At 38.1% G+C, this 21642-nt stretch overlaps 1 protein-coding gene across 1 annotated transcript in view; it reads left to right on the forward strand.

Moving 5' to 3' along the window:
* Positions 1 to 2179: 2179 nt before the first annotated feature.
* The window catches only part of Gprk1 (G protein-coupled receptor kinase 1), a 69692-nt gene continuing 50229 nt past the window's right edge, over positions 2180 to 21642 (forward strand). Inside the window, exon 1 of the mRNA XM_076318821.1 lies at positions 2180 to 2778. Coding sequence (XP_076174936.1) covers positions 2666 to 2778 — 113 coding nt within the window. The 5' untranslated portion in view covers positions 2180 to 2665. The remainder of the gene's footprint in view (positions 2779 to 21642) is intronic.

Raw genomic sequence — 21642 nt, forward strand, 5'->3', positions numbered from 1 at the left:
TAAAATGACGATCAATCTTCGTTTAAAACGTGGAGGTGAAAGTGGAGAACTGGAAAACTTTCGGTTATTAAATTGTGTACATACATAATACAATAATTATAATTTCCTAAAGAAATTTTATATTTGAGTGCATTGACACGAACTAATTGCAAGAAATTATATATTAAAGGTTGCACAAAATTAAACGCAACGAACGCACGTATCGCAATATTGCGTTTAAAAAATGCACGAATATACGTTGTGACGGTATAAGTAAACGTTAATTATCGCTAATATATATCTCTTGTATCGTTTTCATTTGGAATGAATAAATGTATTTCATAATCATTGCAAAAGAAAATACGATTTACATCGTTGAACATTGTCAGAGTACGTACACTTCAATTTTGAATGGTAACGAATAGTGATCTTCTCTGCCGATGGTAGGTAAAAGTATGCCAGGTTAGCACAGATAAGATACAAAATCTCTTGACTGTAAAGATTAACAATCAACTGCTACTCAAATTTCATTAAATCTCCTGCCACATACACGATGTAAATATATTCTATGCTACTATACTGACTATCGAAAAATAACTTTTAATAATAATTCCGGAAATATTCATATTTATCACAAGTCCAGCAAACATTGTTCTATATATTTTTTCTGAATTTTTCGTAAAATTTATAATTAACACGTGATGTGTTCTCAATATTTTACGAACAAACTGTATTACACAAACATTATGAAATTTATACATTCGATGTTAAATAATTGTTTATTACACGTGATACAATGTTTCATGAAATTTCGGTAATAAAAAAGTAAAATATATAAAAAAGATATTTAGAAAGTGGGAAATACAAATAGTTTTTATTTAAGTACTCAATGCCCAATAACAAGGTGACATTGCCATTCTGTTCAATTGAAAAACAATGTGAATGTAAACGTATAGTTACGAGATCTGAATTCTACTAGTTCGCTGTGCCGGTAAGTCGTTCCGACCAGGAGTGTATTGCAAGCTGATGTGCACTGAATCGAAACACGAAACGACGGCAGCATAAATGACAAATGTTTCCATTAGAAAGTTGTTGCATACATCACAGCTTCCAAAAGAAATTCTTCAGCAATACCTTGTCACATCTTTGAATAATTTTTTTGTGTTAAACATTGAAAGTTTTAATTTCCGTAATTTGCAATTCGAGTAGCTGTCACTATAAATTGGGTATAGTTGAATTAATCTAACCACAAGCTAAAATTTACGTAGTCTCGTGTAATATAATTTTATATTTTATATTCCATGAATAAGCAAAAGTGGAGTCGTTTGTTTCAGCATAGCAAGAATTAAAATGAAAAAAAAACGTAAAAATTGAATAATAGATTTGAACTTGGTATTGTTAATTTGAACAAAAATAGGTCTTTGTCAGATTTAAATGGTATCTGATAGTACCCGGAGAGTAGCCCGCCGTCAGTACGGCCCTGTCGCAGCACATGGTTTTGTTTACTCACACTTGCTTTGAACGAATAATGATTCCTTTAAAAAGTTGTACTTTTTACATCAAAGCTTTACCGTTTTTCTAATGCATATCTTATATTAATTTGTCGATAATTTCCACATTAGAAGATACGCGTTGTATAAGACAAATTCTCTTCATCCCATCGTTAGAAAAAAAGGGTTAAATTAACAGAAAATAAGCATCATTAATGCAGATTTGATATTTCATCTTTTTTCTTCCCACACTTTTTGCGAACAGCATTACCACATGTTTCTATCGCAAAGCAAACAACATTTTTCTGTCTTTTAACGTTCGATTTTTGGTTCTCGTTTCGTTTTGAAGCAACAATAAGCACCGTGCGTATGTTCCAAACATATCGTTGAAGTGTCATTCAATACCAGCCGAGTATCGTAGATGCCGCTGCGATCACCAAGAATTTGGCAGCTAAAATTAATATTTATAGACGCAAGGAAGGAGGCGGAAAGGATTTCACGTTTCGTCCTGAAACTGCCAGTTGAACCTGCGAGAAGCATCTACGTAATAGACGTCTACCTTTGACGTTAGAATGTTTGTAAAGAGAAAGATTCGTAAACTTGGAGGAATGTGTATCGATGTAAAACATGCGAAAATTAGTTAATCTTCGCAACCCTCGGGTGATGAGTTCGGGATGCGTCGCCACAAGAGTTCGCCAGAGGCGTTGCGCGAGCACGGACCAATCAGCGCGCAAGTGCGCGCGGGCTCGAGGTTTCCGAGTTCGTTGCCTGTCAGTCGGTAAGGAGTACGCTACGTAGTACAGTGCGTTTGGTGTGAATGATCGCGTGCAAACTTACATCTCCTGCACGTTCTATTCGTTTTCGTGTGAAAAGCTCGCGATATGAATACGGTGGAAATTGACGTCGCGTCGCCTGCGTGAACGGTGAACAGTTGCGCGGGTGAGTGTGTACGTTCGCAAGGGATATCGTTAACCTCGCAAAATACAGAAAGTCGAGGTTCCCTCGGCTGGAAATCGCGCGCAGATTCTCGACGGAGTTGTCAGCCTCGTGAACTTCAGTGTACGTAAGTCGCTCGAATAGAATGTCGGCGTCGGTCGCGTTGTACCCGGTGTCGCGACAGTGAACCAGTGTCATCGAGGAAGTAGCTCCAGGGTGAGCCGAGTTCACGTCGAGAGATTTAGAAACCACCGAGGAAAATGGCGGACCTCGAGGCGGTGTTGGCCGACGTCAGCTACCTGATGGCCATGGAGAAGAGTAAGTGCACGCCGGCTGCCCGCGCCAGCAAGAAGATCGTCCTGCCCGATCCCAGGTAAGTCAATGTCTGCGATTTGTCGTGCTTTTTCTCGATCTGGCAACTGTAGTAACGCCTTGTTCTAGCGATGGGAACGATGCGCTCGTAAGCAAGTGTCAATGGTAGTTTGACCAAGTATATTCATTTATCGTAGATGCTTGTTTACCGCGTCGCGTTAACCGAGATTCGATTTTTAACCGATGTTTAAAACAGCTCGGTAAACTTTTCCAGTCACATTGTTTCATACATAGCATAGATCCTATTTAGAGCCCGAGAAGGTAGTATTGCAAATGCAATGTTACATCGTTCAGTACGTTACGAATAGAAAGAATTGATAGTTGGTAAAACGAAAGATATTTATTAGCCACGGTACGCGCGAAATTTCTTATTTTTAACACTACGCCGCTGTATATTTAGTTTTCAGGTGGTTACTTTGATATTAAATGTAATTATATTCGATTACCTGTGACAAATGAATAATCGTTTCGTTTCAATTCTCATTCGATAGTATCGAGTGATTGCTGGGATGTATATTAATAGTATGCCACTCAAATTGTGATCGAATTAGGCCCATCACTACGCCTCACCACGTTTCCTGCCCCTCCCTTCTTCGTTCTGTCTACCCTTCCTTTCCTAGCACGAGTTCGCTAGCCCGGTCTCTCACTGTTTTTCTGCGCATACGTATTGGTGCTCGGACACCCTGGCGTGTTTCGCCTTACGTTACCGGTCCGTCAGGCGCTAAGGGATGTGTTTAGTTCCGAAATATAAAAATGTCGATTCTTTTTCGTGCAATTTCTCAAAGATCATAGTCTTAAAAATATCATTGTAACATATTGGGGTAAAATTTTAAAAAATTGGCGGAATTACGGAACTTCGAATTAAACTCCTTATATACTATAACATCGTGCGTTAAATTTTAAAGCTGTTTTTGTCAGACCATTTGTCAAAGTCTTTGACATAATATCTTCGGAACAGATAGACCGATTGACTTGAAATTTTACACACACATAAAGTAAACGTTCCTCTTTTTTTTATCCAAATCAATCCAATGTCATTGTTCTTCTTTTACTGCTGGAAGAGTTGCGAAATTTTGTGCAAAAGCTAAACTTTTACTTAGGATACCACCATTTTCTATATTTTCGGGTTTTATATTTAATTTCTTTGATATTTTTATTTCTGATAAAAACTCTACAGAAAGTTATGGTAACCGTAGAGACAAACTCCTTTTTATACGCTATAATTTTTCTGCGATATACTTATTTTTATATTTCTTTAAAAATATTTTTATGAAATACCGATCGTTCTACCGTTTATTTTAATTTTATTGTTCATGTAAGAGCATATACCATAAAAGAAGCCACAAGCAGTCTTAAATAAATAGAACTCTTTTTTCGGGTTATTTAATGTTCGTTTAATTTTCTAGCATTGCGTCTTCTACGTCAGCGGAAGTTAACGCGTTCTCCAATATCGCAGGGATTTTAAAAATCGCGAAAAAAACGTGTACTTCGAGAGATAATCGTACGTGGAAAATTCTTACGATTAATCAAAGCATAAGGAATCTATACATACGTATTCAAAAATTATAGTAAAAATATAGTGAATAATTTTTATTTAATTATACGTACATATATAAAATTTGAAATTGATATGTTCAATAGCTTTGTCCAAAAAGAAAATCTTAAAAAGTATACAATTTTTAGAGCCTTGAGACAGATTCTTTAACTATTTAGAATTTAATTAATTTCCAACCGTTGCAATACCCAAGATACAAATGTCCTAGAATACAAAAGAGATTCGTTTCATTCGTGAAATCATCTTTTTTACTTTCCGTTACATTACGTCTTATACATAAATCGATTTTGACCGTCAGATTTGCTTTTTTGTTTTCTTCATTTTTTAATGTATATATAATTGCGTGAAATAACACACTTGTGCAGCAAGACGTGGATTAACGCTATCGGGAAAAGAATATCACTCACGTGTATAGACAGCAATAACTAAAAGGCAAAAAGAAGGATTTTAATAGTTGATATAAAAGCAACAGTTAAATCGTTTTTTACTATATTAAACTCAGTTTTAGCCAATATTCTTACAGTTCTAAGAAAATTTCATTTCTATAATACGAAGAAATAGATATCTTTTTAATTATTATAAATGGTGTTAAATAGAATAAGGGAATTAAGTCATTTGTTTTTAACGAATAAGTTGAAGGAAATATAAGACGTACGATGTACCTGTGTATAATATATTATATCGTACCATCAAAAATAACTGTATAATCCGAAAATATAACAGATACCTTTACCTCAAATGATCAAATAAATGAACGTTTGACATTAAGATGGAACAGATGAAAATCAAATACGTATGGTAAATAGACCGAAGTTACGAGATCCATAACCAATAGGACTTCCTTTGTTCTGTCCAGGCTATAGTTACATTGGAAGCGATTTCGCGCGACACGGCTGTCGCTAGTGGCGTCGTGCGAATACTCGGCTTGCTTTTTGTTCCAGCAACGTACGATCGATGGAAGCGACTTCGAATATGGGGATCGCGGGACGTGATGTTTTGTTTCAGTGACCCACGAGTCATTGAAAGCGACAAATTGTAATCAATCGTGGTAGTATGCTCACTGTCAGTCCTAGTCACTGTTCTATGAGCATTACGGACAGTAAAGAGGGATCTTATATATTATGTAGGGGATCAGAAACTGACTATAATTTGTCTCTTCCAATGGCTCGTGGATTGTAGAAAACAAAACACTGCGACTAGTCACAAGCGAGTTGAGTGATCGCGGCACGCCAATAGTAACAGCCGTGTCGCGCGAAATCTCTTCGAATGTAACCACCGCCAACTTTGTTGGAAAATATTGTCCGTCGTAATATCAATTTCGAAAAAGTTTTTACAAAAATTTCGTCTCTCGCGTTTCTCAAATTTCATCTTCGCGCGGACCCTAAATTTCCTACTGAAATGAAAGGAAACTTTCGGCGAATGCCAAATTAAATAATTATTTTTCTAACATGCTTCGAAACTGTATTTACGTTTCAAACATTTTTACCGAATTTAGAATTCACATTTTTAAATTAAGACTTTTTATACGGATGTTACTAAAAGAGTGCACAAAAATAAATGCATACAACAAAAATACCGCGGCGGACTTGCGTCTTCTTGCAATTTATTTAATATTATTTAGTAATCGAATAAACAAGAAATAATAAATTCTTGATCTATCGAGCACTCGTACATTCATCGATCATTGTAAAGTCCCGGAAATCGGAGATTTGTATAATGAGAAAAATCAACCGGTAACGAATAAATACGTAATATTTAAACCGTGATTTGTTCAATAAAAACTACGATCCAAATTATACAAAATACATTTCGCGTTGAACGAATGAAAATTTATCCAAATAACGGTTTATCGAGTAAACCTTGGAAATAAATAATTGTTTTTATCCTAATAAAATTCTTCGTATCTCTGGTGGAAATTATGGTCGTCCCGGTAGTTCGTTGTTGCGTTCTTGCTTCCGCATCCGCCAACCGTGCCCTCAGGTAGGATTTACGGTATTAGAGTATGCGGAGCAACCGGGGAAAAAGGAGAGGGTTGGGTCTGGGTTAGGTTCGAGTTTTTTTCTGACAAAAAAAGCTTGCATTTTGTCTCAGAACCACCAGATACTCCAGTAGAGCTACAGCTGATGGTTCCTGTCCTAGACGCGCAGGATGAGAGAAGCATGTTTCGCAAGTTGTATATAATGCCGCGTGTGGACGTATGCAACACATGTAACGAGGTAGCTAAAGCCGGGTGCACACTAAAATCGTACTTCCTACAAACGTTTCGACATTCTCTGAGCCAGTAAAATTTTATTCGAATAAAGGTAACGAATAAAACCAATGTAAAATATTTCAAATTTCAATTTTTGTTCAACGAGTAACGAATGAAAAACTTTTTCTTTTTTTTTTTTAATCGGTTTCTCGAAATTTCTATTTACAAGGATACAAATTTTGCCTATTTTTAAGCGTAAGAATACGTATTTGCGCGCAATGGTGTAGAGTTTAAAAACCGCGATCGAAAATGATATCAGTTACTCATTTGTTACAAATTACATTTATACTTTCACGTCGAGGTATAATTTCCACTGGTAAAAAAGCACATTGTTCCCGTTATTTAAATTTTCAAAATATTATTTTTTTCGTTCGAAGGTACAAAAGTTCATTAAATTGTGAAGCGAAATTTCGAAATTACAATTTCAACTGAGGATGAAACATCGATTTATAGGTTATATTTACTTCATTTGCCATTCCGAATTGAAAGGATATAAAATGTACCTTTTGTAATACCATATGCACGCCATTGAAATACTTTAAAGCGAGGTGGAAAATTTATCTCTTTTGCAAATCTCCCCGGTGTGATTTTTCAAAAATTTTCAATTTAATCCGTTACACGTATACTTTACGTAGCGTATTAATTCCTTCTTTGTTTCCGTCAATACGAAATGTTCTTGGTGTTACTTTTACCTATAAACGATGAAAAATAAGTTTTCCATTATTTTTCATTTTTTTCCTCTTCGAGATAATAGCGACTTCGGTTTTTTTCCTACTTGGAAAAGTAAATCTCTGTTTTTCGGTAATAAAAATATTTTTAAAACCGTACTTGCTACTTTACGGCTCGTCGGTTTAATTCGCTGCTCTCTTTCTTGGTGGAAACGAGGATAGAAGCGAGATCTGTCGGTGCTGGAAGAAACTAGTGGCGGATCTACGCGTCTGGGGATGTGACACAATTTATCGCCCTTTTCTCGGGCTGTCTTCGATGTCGAGCATTTCGCGAATTAAAATTTTCAAATTTCTTCGCAGACTGCGACTGGAGGCGGACTCGACTCAACCGACACTGATGATACTTCTTTTAGAAAATTTCGTCGATTTAAAGCCCAATTACTTTCTCTTAAACTGTAGAATATTATTCGTAAAACAATTCGTCGTTCTCCTCTTGTACGATTTCTTTGTCATCGTTCTCTTCCTCGAAGAGAGTACAATAAAATACATACGCGCGCTAGCACACAGAACGAGACACCTGCTCCCCATTTTTATCGGCCACTTTTTTTTTTAAACATATTTACAAATAAATATCTATACGTATTCGCCGTTTCCTATTTCGAGTAAGGGCATAAAATGGAAAACAAGTCTCCTTGCAGAGAAACGTTTAGCAGTAACCAGAGATGAACAATATTTTTACGTACGAATAATAACGAATGAAGGATATACAGTTCTTTTCATCGGTTATTATTTGAACAAAAATTAGAATTTGAATTGTACGATTAAATATTCTATAATGAACAAATGGAAACTAATTTTTTAATCGATCGGTAAAGACGAGGTATTAATAATTACAATGTGAATCTCGAAACGTGGCAGTTTATTTTCATTAGTATTGATAATGAATATTTAAAAAACAGCCAATAGAGATTCTAAGGATTGTTCATAATTTGATATGCTTCGTCAGAAACGTATAAAACAGTGAATAAATGATGGGGGGTGCACAGTAATTCATCGGTTTGTAATTTGTTCGGCGTAATTTAAGATGATACATCTTAACGAGGGCAAAAGAAACAGTATCGTTTCTTTGGGCGATAAAAGTTTATCACTGTGGTAAACTACGAAAAGAATTCAGCGTGAGTCATACGATAATTGCGAAAATAAAAGAAAGCTTACGGTAGTGCGTCAATTTCTTCGGGAAATGGTAGACCGCAGCTTATTTCTGATAAAAAAGGGCCACGTGGAATTACACTTATTACTCGGTCCGAGTGTCACGAAACACCGAAAATTGCTGCTCGAGAAATTGCAACAGGAGTCACTCGAATGTTGTTTATGGAGAATCGGTTCGAGAACGAAAGAGGAGAAACGCAAACCTGCTATTTCGGAAAAAAATTTTAAGACACGAAAGAAATTCTCCGACGTACATAAAGAACGTATCACGAAAGACTGAAAGAGAATTATTCGTCCATACGAAACACAAAACGAACAGATTCGAATTCGATGAAAAGATCCCGCCATTGTATTATATTTCATCCGAGAATAGTGATGAAATAATTGATTAGAAAGAACCAACACTCCTAATTTTTTACGTTTAGCATACTCGTTATAGTTGCGTTTCAACCATCCGTTAAATTTTTCATTATTTCACGAATAATATTACACAGTTTAAGAGAAAGTAATCGGACTTCGAATCGACGAAATTTTCGAAACGTGTAATTATAATTTTGGCGCGAAACGAATACTCGGTGAACGTAGTCTAGGCGTGACGTAGTCGTTCAAGTGCAAATCTAAACGAAGGCAGACGTGGCGTAGTCTGGGATTGTTTAATCAATATTTACCTGTTTCCTGGCCTACGATTGGTTTACCAATCGCGAGTGCGATGCGAGAAGTTGCACAGAAAGAGGATTGTTCGATCTGTTGATGCAACGAATCGTTGTAAATTCGTGGTAAATTAATTTGTCGTAACTCGAGAATGAACAATCATCGAACGAACGAGGATGTTGATTCGTTCGAGCTACCCTTACGTTTATCGAGGTGAAAATTTTATGGAACAAAACGCGGAATGTTCGGTAGGTTCTCATTCGTTTGGATTGCCCTAATTCTATGGGAAGGGATACGGTGGACTGTTAGGGGAGTACGCAAATGGGTGTGATACTTGGAAGTTAATTATAGATATTTCCTCACGCAATTTGGAAAGCTAGCCTCCGAATGCAGCCCTAACTGGTCGGTGATAAGTTAATTAAAATGGACAAATGGGACTGTGCTCCCCACTGTTTCAAAATTCAACATTTTTTCCTGCAAACAATAACGAACAATAAACGATCGTAAATATTTTTATTCGATGTTACAATGTCTTCGATACCAGCTTCTAAAAGCTTGATTTTTTTTTAACAAATGTGACGCTATTTTTTAAACAGAGGCGAAATTCACCGTTTGGAACGTTTCTTCGAGATGTGTATATTTAATATCGATGATATATTCGAATATCGATAAAGACACGACGTATTCAAATTTGAACAAAATTCGAGATTGTGCTCCATTTACTGGTCAATTTCGCTTGGAATAGCATTGTGGCATTGTACAGTTTGTCCGTTGTTGTTGTTAAATATTTGGACACGAGTTGTCAGGGATACACCCCTTGTATTTTTCTTTCCACTCGAGAATAGCTTTCCTCTGTTTTATCTCGAGTGGGCGGAAGAAGGAGACATCCAAAGTTGCAAGTTGCTATTCGCGTAGTTTTCTTGGTATGGAAATCAAGCTAAGGAAGTATAATACTTACAAAGCCAACCTTGTGAATTTAAACAGCACACTGAACGGGAACAGCATCTCAAACGCAAAGCACACTCGAGAAAAACTTCGTAGGTACGACAACAAGGCGAATTACATTTTTACACAAGATAAGTAGCAATGCATAATATATCGAATTGTTTTACATCTATTCAGTGATAAACCAGTTGTTTGTATATAATACAAAAAGGTAACCGTTCTGTGTGACACTAAGTAACGCCAAATATTTACATAACTTAATGTAACGATCGATGTTAATCGATGCAACGTTTAATAATTAATGACACGACGCGTTAACGCGAAGAATGTAAAAGTATGTGTAAATATGTGTCTCTCGAAACACGATGTTAAAAGTCGGGAAATATTCAATATTCGTGCTATAACAAACTTGTTTATAAGTTACGAAGGGTTTTAAAAACTTACCAACCGTTAGATACGGAAGAAGAAACCGTGATATGTTAAAAACTTATAGAAATAAGTTACAAGGCACGTATTATGCTCTAAAAATGGTATCCATTGCGCTAATGTGTTTATTTATACCAATTCTCCTAAGAGAAAAAATCCCTCGATTGTCCAACCTCTCGCCCTTACCAAACCGAACAATCGAAGGACTTCTAATTAGAAGTACAATTCGGTGTTGTTATTGGGTTGCTCGGAAAGTAATTTCGTTTTTCAAAATGGAGAATATATAATTCAATAAAATGTTTATACTCTCTAAAAAAATCGCGTTTCATTTTCACCAAAAAAAAAAAAAAAAAAAAACGAAATGACTATCCGAACAATCTAATACAATATCCTTCTCAGGTATAACATGTATTTTATAATACAAAAAAGAAAAAAGAAACCTGAAATTAAGTTATTCAGAGAAGATATTAGAACGAACCGTAACCAAACGAAATGCGAACGAAGGGTAGGAAACGTATATCGGGTAAAAAGTTCACCGTGTGAGAAAATTGTTTTTTAATTCGTAAAAAAGAGTAATAACTAACGAAAGTTTGGTAAAAGTTTCGCAAGGTCGGGCGAAGATTGGTTCCGAAACGAGAGAGCGACGAATCCACCGTGGGATAATACATTTCAAAAGGGGAAGAGAGTTTCTTTTTGTTTTATTGGTGCGAGATAGTCGATGTACAATTCTGAAAGAACCTCGTACGTTTCGACGAAACTCCTAGCAACTTGTCGTCAAAAACATCTTCTCGCTACCCTGGAAGAGGTCTCAGTTGCGGGGACTTTGCACTCGGGGTGCTTGCTACTAACGGTGACACAACATTCCATCACGGTTCTACAGTTCGAACCGAGTAATAATGGCGTAATGACGCGCACGCCCTCGCACGATCATTACAAATGACAGTGTATCCCCTCCATCCGCCGATACCGACGCTCCGATATCAGAATATCCGGATACGCGTCAATACCGCGTCGTTACTTGTCATTCCGTATTACTTGCACGGAATGACAGTATCAGTGGAGACTCGTAAAGACCGGGGTTTCTAAATCGTGTTCCCCCTCTTTCGATATTATAAACGAATCAAACGATCCGTTCCACGATTTTACACACCTCGTGACTTCTCATCGTCCAATCTTCTACTTGAATTTCAATCGAAGTTTCAATATTTTTGATTAAAATTGTTCACCAGCAATTGTAACCCACGGTTGAATCAATCCGCTCGTTAAACGTTGCCTACTCTCTCGTCTGGTTCGTAGAATCGATCGTATATCCATTTGTTAATCAGTTCGTATGTTTTCTTTTTTATAGCAACACCTCTCTGCATTATATCGGTTTCCCATTTTCTTGAAAGCTTTTTTTCCCGTGGATCTATCGTTACACCATTTTTCAGAGTTTTCTGAACGTAGGAAGACGAATACTCCTTGGCGAGATTAATAATTCTAACTTTTCCGTTTAACGGTACAAATTCGCGTTTTCTTGCCGATTGATTATTTTTTTAGGAAAACTTCTCATTTAGTATGTTACTTTCTGGGTAGAATTTTTCTGGTTCACGATGTTGGGTATAGTTGACATCAAAAACGAGATTGAGTGAAAACACGCAAGTAATTTTGCACTCGATATCGATCGATGCATTACTAACACGATTTTCGATGGTGTAGAAGGAAGTTTGTGCCAGCAATTTCGGACTATTTTCTGTCGAAATTTATGCACGTATCATTTATAACTTTGTGCAATATTCTGATCGCCTGTAACGATGTCTTTCGTCGTCACTTTGCGAATACGTTACGAACAAATCGACGTTTTCTAGAATTTAAACAAGAATGTTCGTTGCAGTGTAAAGAACACGATTTTCTTGGTTTCAAAATTGTAAAAGTTCATTTGTCCAAGGAACGAATTGTGCACATTGCTCCGATTATAAGGGAAATTAATCAGTGTCAAAGAAGCGGTTAATTACATAGTACAATACGGTATAGCGGGATTAAAATTTATTACAAAATAATTAATCTCGACGTTTTAATCATTAAGGGGCATGTCGGTCTTAACGAGCAGACAATATCAGTTGTTGTCTAATTATTATCCGGCAGACATGGGTGAAACATTCTCTCGAGATAAAAGTTTCGAATAACAAATAAAACATAATCTATTTTTTCGTTCGTTACTCGTTGAATGGAAATTAGAATTTGAATTATAGAATAAAATTAAAAAAAAAAAAAAAAAATGTAACTGTCCAAATGAATAAACATCCTGAGTAAATCGCTATACGTTAATTTTATGCGTTATCTTCGATACGAAGAAAATTTTTCTCGCGTCTGTTGCAATGTATACTTCGCACCTGAGAAGAATGCACATCGGCATTTTTCTCCGACGGAAACAGTAGTATACATTTTTACACGCGTTGCTTTCGAAACACGAAACGAGCACCTGCTCACTTATTCATAAGTACTATAATGTTTGGAAGAACCTCGTACACGAGATACCGCGCAACAGGTACGCATACCACAGACATTTAAATAAATAATCTTGCATCCGATTACTTCGATGCATACTAAACATTTTTACCCCGCAGATCTTGTCGGGTTCGACCATGGCGTTTTTATCGTTATATACTTTACAATTTTTTCTCGTTCTCTATCGAGTTATCTGGAAAATGTCTTTCGCATAGTTTATCTCCTTTTGTGGAACAGTTGAAACGTTCAACTGTTGTGCATATCTAAAATCTTCCATTGATGTCACACGATACAGTCCCTCTTGGGACTGTACGAATTTGTAAGTTCCAGGTTGTACTTTATTGAGCACTACTCTTTGGGGAAAAGAACGGTGAAACTGGAAAAGAGATAAGGGAGGAGAAAAGGGACGTGGGACGGTGTACATTTCGACGTGGGTGTGCTAGGGAATTTTTCCAGTAAGTTTATCTACCTATCTCTACCTTGACATTTGATGATCGATAAACATCTCAGTATGTACGTTACAATCGAACCGTGAACCAATTACAAATCTCTTAATGTATAAATTCATTGTCGAGCGTGTAAAACTACACAGATTGTAACAGTCACGTGTACAATGGAATCCGGTTATTGTAATCGCGAGTAATGTTATCGATCGGCTATTTTTATCACGATCGATCGATCTTAAAATACTCCGTGTAACATTGGTTAAAAATAATCTATCGCGATCGAATTCCGTTTATCGACATCAAGTGATAATTACAGTTAGAAACGAACGATGAGAATTGTTAGCAAATTCGTACCAGTTAAAGCTTTCCTTCGAAACTTAATTTTAACCCGAGCGTACATTTTATCTTTTACGCGAATGAATCGTAAGCGGTAATGTAAAATAACTGATAATACAAATTTTGTATCGTCCGTGTAACGTTGGTACTAGATTATTCTCGAGTGCTCTAGATTATTGCAAATTCCAAGTAAATATAATGAATGGATCCCACGGTACGATATCGTGCGTGTATACGTAAGATGTTTTTACTTCTAAAATACGCTATCGAGTATCGAGTATCGATCGTCGAATGCACCTGGATAGGGGGCCGTCTGGTCCAAGCGAAGATAAGAATGTAAATGTAAAAGTGAATGAGATAGGCGAGTGGATTTCAGTGGCAGTCAGAAATCGAAGGAGGTTGTACCACGCTCCTATAAGTCGAACGCGTCTATTCATGCGGCTAAAGACAATCGAAGCTCCCAGCGATTCCGTAGTAGTGGAGGTAAAACCTGGAAGAGATTTTCGCTGGAGGGGAAATGGCCTCGATGGGCCAATTCTCTTGGCGCTTACTTTAGCGGACGAAATCTTCCCTCGAAATTCGATGGTCGACGGAAGACTATATACGTCTCTGTTAGAGTCGAAGCGTGAACTTGATCAAAGTGTAACTTCACGTTAGAAGTCACTCACTCGTAATATTTACAAATCGTCGGAATTGAAATACACGTAATTACTATAAAATATTTCTCGTTCGATAGCAACTCTATATGTCTCTGTTACAGTCAAGGTGTGAATTTAATCAAAATGTAAATTCAAATTGAAAGTCACTCACTTGTAATATTTAGAAATCATCAGAATTGAAATACACGTAATTACTATAAAATATTTCACGTTCGATAGCAACTCTATATGTCTCTGTTACAGTCAAGGTGTGAATTTAATCAAAATGTAAATTCAAATTGAAAGTCACTCACTTGTAATATTTATAAATCGTCGGAATTGAAATACACGTAATTACTATAAAATATTTCACGTTCGATAGCAACTCTACATGTCTCTGTTACAGTCAAGGTGTGAATTTAATCAAAGTGTAAATTCAAATTGAAAGTCACTCACTTGTAACATTTATAAATCATCGGAATTAAAATACACGTAGTCGCTTCAGTATTTCGTGGCATTATTTTATCGAATTGTACTTTTGTGGTATTTTTGAAAACAAAGATGAAAAGAATCCAAAGAGAAGAATCAAATTGGTAATTTTATTACAGTCGAGGTAAATCTCGATGTAGCAAAAATTATGAACGAAAATTGAGCACGGGTGTATTTTCGAGAGACGTGTCTGGCGCGAAAGAGAATGAAATGCAACGAAAATTTCGAATACGATTAATGTCTACGATCGAAACCGGTTGGTCAGGAATTTGTAAAATTTTGCCGTTTCGCCGAGGGAAAATCGCCAACGATTCTAATTTCGGATTTATTTAAAATTCAACGTTGAAATTTATACAAATATTCGTAATAGCGATTCACCTAAAACTATACAAGATCGAAGCCGAACCGCGTGAGTCACGATTCTTGGAACTTGGTCATGAACTGTGTCACGTTTGGATGGACCGTCTACGCAACTGAAATTGGATTACACGAGGACTTAAAAATGGACCGTGTCGAAGCTAAAGATGGAGCGACTCTCGACCGTGTTCTTTGTTACCTCGTTAACGCTCACCGTGCTTCCTCCATTGAGGTCTCGTCACGGTGTGGGCTGCCAAAGTGGCAATTTTTCCTCGAAGTTCGAGATGACGCAAGTTTGGCAACTACGGGGATTTTCCACGGCGTGCCACGGTCCTCGTGCATCACGCGCGGGAAAGAGTTTACAAATATTTAAGGGAAGGCCCGTGGATCGGTGAAACCGAGCACGGGACTTGCATCCGACGCACTGCTCTCGTCGGTGATGTTTACGACACGTCGTACCTATACAAATGTTGCTAAAAGAAAATGTTGTCATACTGGCCAAGAACGATCGAGTTATTTTCGAGATAGCTGTTTTCGTTACGCGTCGGAAAGCTGATAAACTCGCCAAACCTTAACCAAAACGATCGGGGTAACAAATTTATTCTACGATTAGTCGAAACCGAGGTTTCTGGGAAATACTCAAAGGAAAGAACTTCGAATTGAAAAATCTTGCGAAATAATTATCGTCGAACAATACGGGGAGAAACGTAGGAAAATACGAGAATGGAAGTTGAAAGAATTTTAAATTTAACGATCAATAACTTCCGTCTTTGTACAATTGTCCAGACGGACGATCATCTCTATGCCTATACATGTATTCGTTTTTCGTTACTTTCGTAGTTGACTCACGCGTGTAGGTGTAACGAAAGTGTATCTTTGTGCGTAGGGAAATGTTACTTTCGAGAAAGCGATCAGCTCCGTCTTTTTGAAAGTGTTGTTCGATGTAGCCGAATATAGTTTCGATATCGAACTCCACGAACGGAGATAAAATAAATCGAGCCACTTTAAGTTATCGTAACACGAACAATTATATGTTACCAAGAACGATCATCGATCCGATGGATTCATTCGTTCCGAATCATCGGCTGATATTGAAATGCCCGAAAGATCGATCCAGTAAAAATATAATCGAAAAATACCAATTTAATTTCAATATTGAATTTTACATTGTCTTTCGTAATATTCACCTCTATGTTAATACATAGTTCAATTGAACAATGTTCAATTGAAAATGAACTTCCAAGGTGTAACAATCCCCGTCTCTCCAATCGTGTGATTCATTCTACGTTGTCATCCAGCAATTGGAAGTAAACTACCAAGATGTAACGATCTCTATCTTTTCAATCGTAACACTCATTCTACGTTGTCATCTAACGATTGGAAATAAAGTACGAAGATGTAACAACCTCGTTCATTCCAATCGTGTCATTCGTTCTACGTTGTCATCCAGCAATTGGAAGTAAACTACCAAGAGATAACGATCTCTATCTTTTCAATCGTAACACTCATTCTACGTTGTCATCCAACGATTGCAAATAAAGTACGAAGATGTAACAACCTCGTTCATTCCAATCGTGTCATTCGTTCTACGTTGTCATCCAGCAATTGGAAGTAAACTACCAAGAGATAACGATCTCTATCTTTTCAATCGTAACACTCATTCTAAATTGTCATCCAACGATTGGAAATAAAGTACGAAGATGTAACAACCTCGATCAATCCAATCGTGTCATTCGTTCTACGTTGTCATTCAGCAATTGAAAGTAAACTACCAAGATGTAACGATCTCTATGTTTTCAATCGTAACACTCATTCTACATTGTCATTCAACGATTGGAAATAAACTACCAAGATGTAACGACCACCGTCTTTCCAATAAAGTCAGGAATAACACGAAGGTACCTGAACCAATTTTGTACCTTATCTCCACCGCCCTGTTTTCGTACTTCGATGAAAGTACTCACAGCCACGTTTGCAGATGATAGTGCACTCCTTGCTTCGCACGAGGATCTCTCAGCAGCCACCAAAAACCTCCGAGATCACGTAGACAGTATTACCGACTAGCGCAACGAATGGAATATCTTGGCGAACGGAGACAAATCTCGTCACGTAATATTTGTTCCGCGCAGGGACACGATTACCTCTTGGTGTTATAATTGTACCGCCGGACGGTGTACAATAGCGTTAAATCCGTATTAATCTCGGCCAACTTTTAATCAAACAAGTGAAACGGAACGAGAACGGAAATTAAACATTTTAGACCCCGAGCGTGGTCCTTCGAGTTGAATCGACAAGAAATCGGCGGGTGCAGCGAGCGGAGCAAGAAGAACATGCTCGAAACTCAACGAAGAAACTTTCTCGTCGAAGAAAGCACCGATCGGAGAATAATAGAGTGCACGATCGAATCAAGTTTTTGCAAAATCAAGTAGAAATATTCCGCGAAGCAAGGAAGCGTATCTTGATCCGAAATATGTAATACACGTGTTCAGTGTGCACGGGCAACGAAATCGAAAAATATCTACGCGTTGCAAGATGGCGCCTCGCTGAATCCGAAAGAACTTGCAGAATTTTTAACCAGAAATTTTAACCTCGATAAATATGGAAATTGTCGAACCGAAAGAAAATACAGTAAAATAAAGGCGGAGAATAATCGTTTGAAAATAATCGACTTGTGTCCACGGAAAAAGTTCCCCCTTTATGTCTCGGTATCGAAGTACCCGAGTTTTATATTTTAATGACATCGATGAAATAAAACGTTGTTAATTGTCTTAAATTATGCCACGCAAATGGGGATCGTAAAAGGCAGTCGTTGTGAAATCTGTTCAAAGAAACGCGATACAACTCTGCGTTAACGGGGACTGCATCGATCGTTGGACGATTGAAAATTAAAACGAGTCGATCGTCGAAAGAAAAATAAAAAAAAAAGAAAAGAAAAACTGTCGTAAGAGGGTATAGTGAATCGAGGAGATCGAAATCGGGAAAATTGAACGATCGATCGTTGCGCGTAAAAACTTGTCTCGCGTTTGATCTCGTCAACCGCGCGAGTCTACATTTATGATATTATGTGTAAGTTACGCGAATGCAGAGCCAGCCGGATCTTGGCTCGCGATCAAATCTGATTAGAGAATGGTACGGCAAGTTAAATCGTCTTGTACAAATATTGTCGTTCGTATAGTTGAAACACAATGAACACCCACGAGTGGATACGCGAAAAGGATAAAGCTTGCGATCGATCGGATATAATTCGATCTCTTGCAGCGATTTGTTGATCGAGGTTGGCCTTTTCTGGAGAGTCCTACGCGCGAGTCGAAGAACCATATTCAGAAATCGATCACAGAGAACGTTGGAAAATTTATAGATCGTAAGAGACGAAAGAATCGATCCTGCAGGTTGCGTGTACCGATCTGTGTGCGGTTTTTGTTAACCACGAACCTTCTTGAAAATCACTTGGGAAAGTTTTGGAGAACGGAAGAGTTCGAGAACGAAACCTGTTACTCCGAAACGAAGAGATACTGGCAAACATAGTTCGGGAACACTCGTGTAGGAATCGAAGGAAGATCCGCGATCGAGTTACCTTAAAACAATGAAGTTTTATTACAAGAGTCTAAACAGGGAGCAGTTAGAATGTAGGTTACACGGACAACCAGAATTGAAACAAGGTTGATGCGAGTTTCTAGAGAAATACAAAAGACTTTATTGAAAATCTTTCTCGGTCGATCGAGTAAGTAACGGTTTACTTGGCATTGGTGGAACGAAACCCGAGGAATATTCCGTCGAGACGAACGACTGAACGAAATGATAAATTATCGGTCATCGTGGCATAATTATTATCGGTTACGGTTGAAGGGTCCGATGAGCGCAAAGGTAAAATTGTTGACCTCTGCTTGGAAGAAGAGAAATCGTGTACAGTGTTTTTACATTTAAACCTCGAAACGATTTTAAAGTAAAAATCTCTTGCTTTTGTTTTATCCGATTCCGAAGATCTATTAAATGTTCTCGTTTCGCTCCATTTCCTGAACGTAGCTTCGCGATTCAAACCTACAAGTGAAATACACGTCTATTCTCATGACAATTGGTTATTCGGATGCTTCGGGAACGTTTTTAGAAAAGATGGCGGCAAGAATCGCTCATAATATCGCGCTAAGTGAATTTATAATAATTTTCCACGTCTTCGTTTATTTCCGACTCGAGCGATAGAAAATAATAATGCGAGTGGTTTCGGTCTGTATCCGATATTTATCAAATACGTGTTAAAAAATTATGCGTTTCACCTATGGACGATTAAATACGATTACTTTACACGATACTCGAGGAAGTATAATTATCGCTATTTTGTACGATTTGTGAAAAACTTAACTTTGATTTAAAATTGCAAAAAGGGGAGATTTCACGATTAAAAGAACGAATCTTCGGAATGATTATAAATACGAATTCATTTTAATTGAAATCGATGCTTCAAGATGAACACAACTTGGTGATTTTCTTAAGAAATTTATTTCAAAACCGCCATAGTGATTACACAATACGTACATAGACGCGTTTGCTAAGAACGGTCTGTAGCATCGATTATTTTACAGTACGCTGCATTACGGATCTCGACTACGAATCGTGCACGGGTGCATAAATATTATGTATTCTAGTAAGAAGGAAAAATCGGTCGTGGGTTAAAAAGAATGTGGTATTACGAGTAGAAGGAATGTGTAACTACAGTGTCGATTGAAGCTTGCTCGGTCGCGGATCTCACAAAGGCTGACTGCTGCGCCATGTACGGCTCGCGTGTCCTTTCGCGACTGATCATTTTTTCCTTATGATACATCTGCTGTACAATCGGAGGTTTTCTTTTCTCTGGTCCAGATCTTTCGACAAATCCGGCTCCGGAGCTCGAACGTCAAGATTTTCCACCAGGCTCGATTCTCGAACCAACACGTTCCTTTTCCCGACCGTTTCACGCGTTGAACAAGGGTGTGGTCGGTGTTATCTACCTCTGTACATCCAGCAGAGGTCGTCTCGCGCCTTACCGATTTCTTTTCCCTGTGCAAGGTGTCCCGACCATCGCCGGTCGATTCGAATTTCGCGCTATACTCGAAACGTCGAACCGATCGTCCCGAAACTCGACACACGTCGTCTAGACGGATGGGAAATTGCTCGTGGAAAAGTACACGGTGAAAGAACGCGTGAAAATTACTCAGGCGTATTACGAAAAATCCGGATCTTCAACGCTAACGATTCGAGAGGGGAAAAAAGTGAATCGATCGTTGATGATTGCGACCACCCCTCTACGAGTTGAAATATCCACGATCCGTAAGGGCTTGGGTGACATAATACACGATCTGTCCGTGAGTCCTCTGTATCCACTATTTTTTATTCAGGACCCAAGGGTGCGCTATTTTCTACCTTGGGTTGATACACCACCACTCCTGCCATCTGTCGATAATCGCTTTTTTTAACGTCGTCCCTTTCCCTCTTGGTGTCGCTCGCAGGCGCGATTCCTTCGTTCGAAGTAAACTCGTTCGTCGAATATTTTCTTTCTCCTGGAATACACGCTCGCGATCATCAATGGTACGTCGTACACCGCGGTCACACGGTGACTTTGATCTGCCCGATTTTTTGCACCTCGATACAAGTTCTTCGAACAAATGTTCCGATCGAACATTACCTATTCGTCTCAATGTCGACTCCTCTTAATCGAATGGATGCAGGATCGATTCCGGAACGCGATAGCAAAGTGTACTCCTTTCGTGGATCGATCCTTCTACATTGTGGGCATTGTACCCGCCGATGATCAGTGATCCAGGACTTCCAAAATACCTTCGTACCGTGTTCTGTGTACGAACAGGGAAGCTTTGACTTCTGTCGAACGTCACGACCAAATATCTCGACTCGTTGCGTCTACGTTTCGAACGTGGACGTCCAATTGCTTCCTGGTTCTTTTTTCGTTTCAAAGTATCGCCTCCTCGGAAATTCTTCGTTCTGAATTCTTCGTTCGAATTCAAGTAAAATTACCGGAACATTCCGAAACGAACACTACGATTCTTGTCGAACTTGTCTCGGTCCACGTCTGTCGCAAATGTCTTCGACGAGGGTACACCTCTAGTCCTCCTGAGTCCGAGAATACCGTTATAGGCGATATTCCAGAGTATCGATCCAATGGCCGACCCCTAGGGTACCCCCATCTAGACTCTTCTACGCTGAGAAGACTACGTGTCGTCCATCTTCGGTTCTATAATGTACAGATCCATCGAACAGATAACTACCGAGGATTCTCTGCCGTTACATCGAAAGACGTTACGCGGCCCCTGGGTAAGTGTGTTGAACGCATTCTTTTACGTCCCCGTTTCGTATTCTTTTATTTTTATCATGGCGGAACCTCGCCCTACGACTGATTTATCCTCCTTGTGTAGGATCCG

This window comes from Ptiloglossa arizonensis, chromosome 1, assembly GCF_051014685.1.
Source record: "Ptiloglossa arizonensis isolate GNS036 chromosome 1, iyPtiAriz1_principal, whole genome shotgun sequence".
NCBI lineage: Eukaryota > Metazoa > Arthropoda > Insecta > Hymenoptera > Colletidae > Ptiloglossa > Ptiloglossa arizonensis.